Source organism: Arachis hypogaea, chromosome 13, assembly GCF_003086295.3.
Source record: "Arachis hypogaea cultivar Tifrunner chromosome 13, arahy.Tifrunner.gnm2.J5K5, whole genome shotgun sequence".
In the NCBI taxonomy this organism is placed as follows: domain Eukaryota; kingdom Viridiplantae; phylum Streptophyta; class Magnoliopsida; order Fabales; family Fabaceae; genus Arachis; species Arachis hypogaea.
Window position 1 is genome coordinate 131869697 of NC_092048.1, and position 9150 is coordinate 131878846.

The window sequence follows — 9150 nt, forward strand, 5'->3', positions numbered from 1 at the left end:
TTGTTTCAGTCATGAAACTGAGAGTGGTATTAGATAGATCAGAGACTATGGTTGCTAAGTCAGAGTGGCTCTAGTTAGAATTCTCTGTCTGTTGCTCAGTAGAGGATGGAAAAGGCTTGCTATTGCCAAACCTATTTCTTCCACCATTATTATTATTATTGAAACCTTGATTAGGCTTCTGCTGATCCTTCCATGAGAAATTAGGATGATTCCTCCATGAAGGGTTATAGGTGTTTCCATAGGATTCTCCCATGTAATTCACCTCTTCCATTACAGGATTCTCAGGGTCATAAGCTTCTTTAGTACCGCCGGATGCAGCTTGCATTCCAGTCAGGCTTTGAGAAATCATATTGACTTGCTGAGTCAATATTTTGTTCTGAGCCAATATGGCATTCAGAGTATCAATCTCAAGAACTCCTTTCTTCTGAGTTGTCCCATTATTCATAGGATTTCTTTCAGAAGTGTACATGAACTGGTTATTTGTAACCATTTCAATGAGTTCCTGGGCTTCAGCAGACGTCTTCTTCAGATGAAGAGATCCACCAGCAGAGTGGTCCAATGACATCTTGGACAATTCAAACAGACCATCATAAAATATACATATGATGCTCCATTCTAAAAACATGTCAGAAGGACACCTTCTGATCAATTGCTTGTATCTTTCCCAAGCTTCATAGAGGGATTCACCTTCCTTCTGTCTGAAGGTTTGGACTTCCACTCTAAGCTTGCTCAACTTTTGAGGTGGAAAGAATTTGGCCAAGAAAGCATTGACCAACTTTTTCCAAGAGTTCAGGCTATCTTTTGGTTGTGAGTCCAACCATGTCCTAGCTCTGTCTCTCACAGCAAAGGGGAAAATCATAAGCCTGTAGACTTCAGGATTAACCCCATTAGTCTTAACAGTGTCATAGATTTGCAAGAATTCAGCTAAAAACTGATGAGGATCTTCCAATAGAAGTCCATGAAACTTGCAATTTTACTGCATTAGAGAAACTAATTGAGGCTTAGGCTCAAAGTTGTTTGCTCCAATTGCAGGAATTTAGATGCTCCTTCCGCAGAAGTCAGAAGAGGATGCAATAAAGTCTCCAAGCATCTTTCTTGCATCTCCACCATTGTTATTGGGTTCGGCCATCTCTTCTTCTTTTTAGAAAAATCTTGCCAGGTCCTCTTCAGAGTGTTGTGCTTTAGCTTCTCTTAGCTTCCTCTTTAGAGTCCTTTCAGGTTCCAGATCAGCTTCAACAAGAATGTTCTTATCCTTGCTCCTGCTCATATGAAAAAGAAGAGAACAGAAAAGAGGAGTCCTCTATGCCACAGTATAGAGATTCCTTTATGTGAGTAGAAGAATAGAAGAATAGAATGAAGAAGGGGGAAGAAGGAGAATTTGAACACAGAGAGAGGGAGGGGGTTCGAATTATAAGAAGAAGGAGAGTTTGAATTTTTTAAAAATAATTTTAGATATCTTTTCTTTGTTAAGTTTTGGATTTTTTTCATTACATTTCAGATGTTTCTTTTTATTTTATTTTTTTCACAATAATTTTAAATGTTTGTTTTTATTTGGTTTTATATGTTTTATTTTTAAATTTTGGATATTTCTTTTCATTTGGTTTTGGTATTTTTTATGATAATTTAAATTTAAGTTTTTTCCAAAGAAAAAATTCAAAAAAAATTATATATGAATTTAAGTTATTTTTCTCTTTGTTAGACTTCTTTTACAGTCTATATATTAGTTGACTGCAGTTATCTGTCATCCTAATTGATTACCTATCAAAATTATTATGAAAAATATTCACACCAAAATAAAGATGAAATTATTTGTTCAAAATTAATTATATTGGATGAATAAACTAACTATTTAATTAAATAAATTAGTTTAATATAATATTTTTAAATTTATATTATATAGTATAATTATTTTAATTTTTTACACATTGTGCCAATCTTAGTCTAGACAGTAGGAAATTTGAAAGTGAAATATTCCAATCTTATTTAATACAGACTCGAGAACTTTGCAGGAAGTTACACTAATATATTATACAAGTGCTTTGCACATGCGTCCATTGAATTTGTTCATCAATTTCACAGAAAAAATTGAAAAGGGAATCATTGTTTACCAAAGTTTTTTTTTTTTTTTTGGAAGAGAATTACCTGATCAAATTAGTTTTTCATGATAACTAAAGTATAATAAGTTTTTGTCAGTATTTTACTTAAATATGTTAAATTATCTAAATAATTATTTTTATATAAAGATATTTTTAGTAATCGTATAAATTTATATTCAAACTAGCTTTGTGGAATATATTGCTTTGGTGTTCTTAGTCATGAATTAATTAAGAGAACCAGCCGACGAGTCAATCAACGAGAGTTTCATTAATCAAACTTTTGGTCATCATACATTTTGTTCCAGAAAAAAAGGGAGTATCTTGGTTTAAAATGAAAATTATATTCCTTCCAATTTCGAACGATTGCCTCGTTGACTAAATTAACTCGTTAAGAAATTGACCTAGTGTTTGTATACCAAGTTAGTTTATATCAACTGTGCTAAATTCAAATGTGCCCTAGTGTTTTCTTTTTCAAGGAATCAGCGAAGAAATATTGTAAATTGTAACCGATCAGAACTATGCAGGCATAAATTATGAGCTTCTTGCATGGTTGAATATTGTGTTTGAAAAATGAAAATGCAGAGGAAATATAATTCAAGTTCAACGCATATAAAAGTTTTCCGAACTAAGGACCATAGATCATACTTTGAGTCATCCAAATGGAGGTATTGTGTAACAAATTAAAGTGTATGTACTAGTTTTAATCTGACTTTTAATATATTTTTATTTATCAATTATTTTCTCTAGAAAATAGAATAATATGATCCTATATAAGAATAAGGAATTTATATGTTGCTAGTTATAATTTTACCAAATTTATAATTAATTAATTATATATATATATATATATATATATATATATATTTAATTAGATTGTTATACTATTTTTAATTTTATAGTTAGATCCTTTTCGTGTTAAAAACGTAATAGAATATTTCTCTCAAAAAAATATATAGTCAAAATTTAATTAGGTTTTTAATTGTAGATATTTTCAATTTGCGAAAACTATTCCTTTAACTATAATATTTTTTACATTGATAAAGACCTAATTATAAAACTAAAAGTAGTGTAGGAATCTAATTATAAAAAAAATATAAAAATCTGACTGTAAATTTAATAAAATTATAAAACTAATAGAGTAATTAACCATAAGAATAATTATTACAAATATTTCATCTGCCTTTGTACAACAAAATTAAATGGTAGAACATGGGGAGACTATGCCATTTGAGCTATATTATTATTATTATTACAATACCGTTGATATTATTAAATAATAAAATGATGTTTTGGTATAAGTAATTAAGTTTGTGTGGCAACCTCAATTATTAAGCACTGATTGAGCTATGTTTAGCCGTTTAGGTAAAGTTAGTTACTCCCAAAGATATGAATGTACTCATTTTGTTGTTCTCTTAAATTTCCAAATGAGATGTTTAGTGACATATGATATGATATGATATGATATAGTTTATCGTATATATAAAAATAATATAAAAGGAATATAATGTTAGTTGAAGAGTTGAGGTGGAAATGCACGAGTGCTGAGAGTTTGAGGTTCCGTCCAAAGTGGCTTGTCATTCGTTTATTGGCACTCAATGTAGGCCTTTCAAAATGCATGCCCAATTTCTAATTTGAATTTTCAATCCATCTCCATCCCCATCCTATCCTTCTTCTTCAATTTTATGGTAATAATTAATTGGAAATGCATGCATATTTGTGCAGATCTATGTATATGATATATGATGTGATGTGGATGCAGGTTTAGGGTGGTGGTTCAGGTCTTGGAAATTAGAGGCATGGCATACAAAGTGGACCATGAATACGATTATCTCTTCAAGATCGTACTCATTGGTGACTCAGGTGTTGGTAAATCCAACATCCTCTCCAGGTTCACCCGCAACGAGTTCTGCTTGGAGTCCAAGTCCACCATTGGGGTTGAATTCGCTACCAGAACATTGCAGGTACGTATTCTAATGCCATCTCTCTTCAAATCTTCCTTTTTCTTCTTCTTTATGTCCAACATTTCCGTATTCTTCAATAGTTACTATCAATTCAATTTCAGAGTGCAAAACAACAAATCAATTATCTGAAATTTCATTTTAGATTTTTTTGTTTTTTATGATTTTGTGAAAGAAAAAAATCACATAAAACGAAAATAAAAAATGCTATCCGATCCGTACACCAAAATCAGCCACCAATACATTTGTGTATAAATACATGTATGGTTTAATTTATTTTAATACGTATTTTATACTGATTTTAGTGTACATATAGCATAGTCGAACAAAAATATTTGGAACATAATATCAGCTCAAAGCATCACAAAATTATCTTATTTTGCATTCTTTAATTACTGTTGGAATAATTGAGTAATAATAAACGTAATAAGTATGTAATTATAAATATTAAGTTAAATAAGATAGTGTCTTCCTATCAATTTAAGCATGATGAAATAGGTAGATAACAAGTTAGTTAGTAAAGAAGGTAGAAGAGTGAATAGTGTAGGTTGGAAATAAGGCATATATAATAACACAAAACACAGGTGGAAGGGAAGACAGTGAAGGCACAAATATGGGACACAGCAGGACAAGAGAGGTACAGAGCGATCACAAGTGCATACTATAGAGGTGCAGTTGGTGCATTGTTGGTGTATGACATAACAAAGAGGCAAACATTCGACAATGTGCAGAGGTGGCTAAGGGAGCTGAGGGACCATGCTGACTCCAACATCGTTATCATGATGGCCGGAAACAAGAACGACCTCAACCATCTCAGGGCAGTCTCCTCTGAAGATGCTCAGAACTTAGCTGAGCAGGAAGGCCTTGCCTTCCTCGAGACATCCGCCCTCGAGGCCTTCAACGTGGACAAGGCCTTCCAGACCATCTTGTTTGATATTTATCACATTATCAGCAAGAAGGCCTTGGCTGCACAGCAAGCAGCTTCTTCTACCATTCCTCAGGGCACTTCCATTAATGTTTCTGCTAACATGCCCGCTAATGCCCAAAACAAATCAACGTGTTGCTCCAATTAACATTCATTCCAAGCATGCTTTCTTGCTTTTCTTCTTTTTCCTTTTTTTGTAACTGTAAAGAGTACTAATGAGAGACAATGAGGAATAGTTGCAATAGTAGTCTCTGTAACAAACACAGCTCAGAATGAATCTATATATATATATATATATATATATATATCACACTGTTTTTAACAATTTTGTATCCTCAGCTCTGCTGTATTGTTTTCTAAAATGCATATTAATGCTCAAATTGTATGAATGCTCTTGTTTATCTGCTTCAAATGACTAAAAACAATTTTAGTTTTGGAGTTGGGTACTGATAGTGTGATGTGAGGTAAAAGTATTTATTATCCAGAAGATGTTTATAGGCATCTGCCTCAATCTAAGAGCATGGTTTATAAAGGAAACGCTTAAAATAGAGAATCCAGCTACAGCTTTATAAACCATGCCTTATTCACTTCTAATTGGATGTGATATTTTGGGTATGGCTGTGATAGCTTTGCAGCACCTTTTTTTTTCCTGCATAATAAATACCAGTTATTGGTTCAATGGTTCCCCTTTTTGGTATCTGTCCCAGCAAGATGATACCATGGTACGTACGATCATCTTATAACCTTCAAAAATGTGAAGGCTGGAACCATTGGCAAGCAAAGAGAACTTATGCTTTTCCATGACTTTTAATACATAAAATTCTCACCTTGTCTTGAAACATTTTAATTTAATTTGTAACTCGTGATTTTTTTATAATTACCACTAGTATTTTTTGTTTTTTACATTATAGGTTATGATTTAATTGCTTGCATCTGTATTTTGACTTGCTGTGAGCTTTGAATGGTGTAGAGGCCCTATGTGCCTTAAATTTTACTCCAATCAAGAGAATCTGATTCAATTTAAGGTGTGTACTTTTAATGGCAGCACAGTTTCATTCAATTCTGCATAGATCGATGGTCATTTGAATCACACCGATCGCCATTATTATTTGCTAGAATTGGATGAACATAAAGGGTAGAGTCATTTACAATCCAAGATTCAATGATCTTTTTTACATCAATCTCACAAATTACAACTAAATTATGGCAATATTCTTAAATCTAGAAACTTGCTAACTTGGTTAATAGTTTCCTTCAATGCATGCATCTCAATGCCACTAATAAAGGCTACCAAGTACCAACCATAAAATGCGTGTTACTTTTTCGACTTTTTCCTTTTTCCTTGTCTATATAACATAGCTTCCTAGTGAGGCTCCTTCAATAATTCTACATCATCCATTAGAAATGGAGCAAGAATTGGAGAAGAGAAAGATAGAAGAAGAAGAAGAAGAGAAATGGGTGCTTGATGCTTCTAAGGATTACAAAGGGAGAGTTCCTCTCCGTGCCTCTACTGGTTCATGGAAAGCTTCTCTCTTTGTCCTCAGTAAGATATATAAACCTCTTCATATCGGTTTTCTCTATGCATTTTCTTTCTTTCTAGCATTTTTTTATGTTATTTCAAGTGTTAATATTGTGTTACAATTTGGAGCAGCAATTGAGTTTAGTGAACGGGTAAGCTTCCTTGGGATAGCCATTAACCTAATCTCCTATCTGACTAAAGTGATACATGAAGATCTCAACACAGCAGCAAAAAATGTAAACTATTGGACAGGAACAACAACCCTCATACCTCTTATAGGTGGATTTCTTGCAGATGCATACACTGGCCGCTTTCTTATGATCCTGCTTTCTTCCCTTGTATACATCATGGTATATCTCTAGTGTCTTATCCATTTAGTATGCACCATACTATATTTATTATTACACCTCAAGATTCAAGGATCCTGTCTTCATAAATCTTCTTTTACTATCAAGATTTTCCCAAGAAATGATACTTTCTCAAATGGGTTCTCTCATTTATTGTTGTCAAAGCAGGGTTTAAGCCTGTTAACTATGTCTCAGTTCATACCAAGTCTAAAGCCATGCAACATCAATCTATGTCACCAGCCTAGGAAGCTCCATATAGTAGTTTTCTTCCTTTCCTTGTACTCTATCTCCTTGGGAACTGGAGGATACAAGCCATGCTTGCAAAGCTTTGGAGCTGATCAATATGATGACGACAACACCCAAGAGAGGAAGAAAAAGATGTCTTTCTTCAACTGGTGGAACTTTTCATTGTGCTTTGCATTGCTTCTTGGTTCAACATTGGTTGTTTATGTTCAAGATGACTTTGGCTGGGGAACTGCAAGTCTTGTCATCACTATATTTATGACACTCACTGTTATGACTTTCTATGTGGGGAAGTCATTTTACAGGTATAGGAGACCAGAAGGGAACCCTTTAACCCCGGTTTTTCAGGTGCTAATTGCGGCCATAAGGAAGAGGAAATTGTCCCATCCTTCAAGTCCTTCCATGTTGTATCAAGTCTCAAAGTCAGAGTCCCATGGAAGGCTTCTAAGCCATACCAGCAGGCTCAGGTATCAAAATGCATCTTGCACTTTCAATGCTTACAACTCAATGGAATGCACTCTCTCTATTCTCTTCTCTTTTATCTATCTATTATTGTTATTTTTCTATATATCTTTATTTGTATCGAGATACATTGATTCAATCATGTAGACAGAAATATAGATTTTTTTTTCTGCTCCAAACATTTACCAAACCCGGTCTAACAACAGAGAAAGCACATGCTTTTTGAATGAATGTTAATTTACCATGAAGATTAGACCATTACCTATTGTATTAACTGGAATATAAGTACTCAAATTTAATTAATTCAATGAATAGGTTTCTTGACAAGGCTGCAATAATCGAAGACAAAAATGTTGAGGAGAATGAGAATCCATGGAGATTAGCAACAGTGACAAGAGTGGAAGAGACAAAGCTGCTTCTCAATGTTATCCCCATTTGGGTAACTTCACTAATAGTTGGAATCTGTGTAGCACAAGCCACAACACTCTTTGTGAAACAAGCAGCTGCTATGAACTTAAAGATAAGCAACAACAGTTTCAATGTCCCACCAGCTTCCATTACCTCTTTTGCAGCCATAGGAACCTTAATAGTTGTCCCTATCTATGACAAGATTATTGTTCCAATTCTGAGGAAAGTCACTGGCAATGAAAGAGGCATCAGCATCCTTCAGAGGATGGGAATTGGCTTAACATTCATAGTCATAGTCATGGTTGTTGCAGCATTAGTAGAATCAAAGAGACTAAGAATGGATGCAACAGAGAAAAAAACCATGAGTGTTGTGTGGTTGATACCACAATACTTGTTAATTGGATTTGGAGATTCATTTTCCTTAGTTGCTTTGCAAGAGTATTTCTATGACCAAGTTCCTGATTCAATGAGGAGTCTTGGAATGGCTTTGTATCTTAGTGTTATTGGTGTTGGAAACTTCTTGAGCAGCTTTCTAATCACAATTGTGGATCATGTCACTGGCAAAAATGGAAAGGCTTGGATTGGGAAGGACATAAATTCAAGTCATTTGGACAGGTTTTATTGGCTTCTGGCAGTGATTAGTGCTTTGAATTTGTGTGTGTATGTGTTTTTGGCAAAAAGGTACACTTATAAAACTGTTCAAAGGAGAACATTGGAAAATGATGACGTGGATATCAATATCATCATGCCATGATTCATTACATAACATACCAACTTCATGTCATCTCTTATGTTATGTTGTATTTTCACTTGAACCATATCTTGAATATATATTATTGTGTCTACTTTATTTAAATGCAGATTATTATATATTATCCATATCCACAAACAACGTATAATATGATTAAGATTGTTCAATTATGTGATACCGATTTAGATATAACTGACGAAGAAGATCTCTGACATGATGGACAAGCTAAGGTGATGATTAAACTCCACTACTATTTTTCCTAGGGCTTTGAATATAATATAGCATGCATGCCATCTTAAAAGTACGTAATACTACTTTTACTATTTTCTTAACTACTTCACTAACAATTTAAAATTATATATATATAAAATAAATCTTCTTATCAGAAAATACTTCATACTCATCATTGGTTAGAATCAATTTTCACAAGCTATGATACAT

The 9150-nt window shown here is 33.4% G+C and overlaps 2 protein-coding genes and 1 non-coding gene across 5 annotated transcripts; all 3 read left to right on the forward strand.

Annotated features, from left to right (window-relative positions):
* The first annotated feature begins 623 nt into the window (after positions 1-623).
* On the forward strand, positions 624-727 carry LOC112739506 (small nucleolar RNA R71). Its single transcript, XR_003170441.1, has one exon. It is a non-coding gene; the product is annotated as a small nucleolar RNA R71 (small nucleolar RNA).
* Positions 728-3488: 2761 nt separating this feature from the next.
* LOC112733619 (ras-related protein Rab2BV) lies at positions 3489-5304 on the forward strand. Of its 2 annotated transcripts, none has more exons than XM_025782642.3 (3): positions 3489-3693; positions 3856-4057; positions 4639-5304. In XM_025782642.3, coding segments are annotated over exons 1-3 (693 nt in total). In that variant the 5' UTR covers positions 3489-3691; the 3' UTR covers positions 5128-5304. The 2 variants fall into 2 exon arrangements, with proteins under 2 accessions (XP_025638427.1, XP_025638428.1); XM_025782643.3 differs by having other exon boundaries at positions 3612-3781.
* Positions 5305-5819: 515 nt separating this feature from the next.
* LOC112733616 (protein NRT1/ PTR FAMILY 5.6) lies at positions 5820-8818 on the forward strand. 2 transcript variants are annotated; one of them, XM_025782639.3, is made up of 4 exons: positions 5820-6522; positions 6631-6848; positions 7014-7555; positions 7866-8818. In XM_025782639.3, the coding sequence occupies exons 1-4, from the start codon at positions 6384-6386 to the stop codon at positions 8710-8712; spliced, it is 1746 nt and encodes a 581-aa protein (XP_025638424.1). In that variant the 5' UTR covers positions 5820-6383; the 3' UTR covers positions 8713-8818. The 2 variants fall into 2 exon arrangements, with proteins under 2 accessions (XP_025638424.1, XP_025638423.1); XM_025782638.3 differs by having other exon boundaries at positions 6252-6522; positions 7011-7555.
* The last annotated feature ends 332 nt before the right edge of the window (positions 8819-9150 follow it).

Coding starts and splice junctions, on each gene's coding strand:
- LOC112733619 (XM_025782642.3), top strand. Junction 4,058..4,638: donor TCGCTACCAGAACATTGCAG/GTACGTATTCTA, acceptor CACAAAACACAG/GTGGAAGGGAAGACAGTGAA.
- LOC112733616 (XM_025782638.3), top strand. CDS start 6,384: ATGGAGCAAGAATTGGAGAAGAGAAAGATAGAAGAAGAAGAAGAAGAG. Junction 6,849..7,010: donor CTTCCCTTGTATACATCATG/GTATATCTCTAG, acceptor TTGTTGTCAAAG/CAGGGTTTAAGCCTGTTAAC. Junction 7,556..7,865: donor AGCCATACCAGCAGGCTCAG/GTATCAAAATGC, acceptor TTCAATGAATAG/GTTTCTTGACAAGGCTGCAA.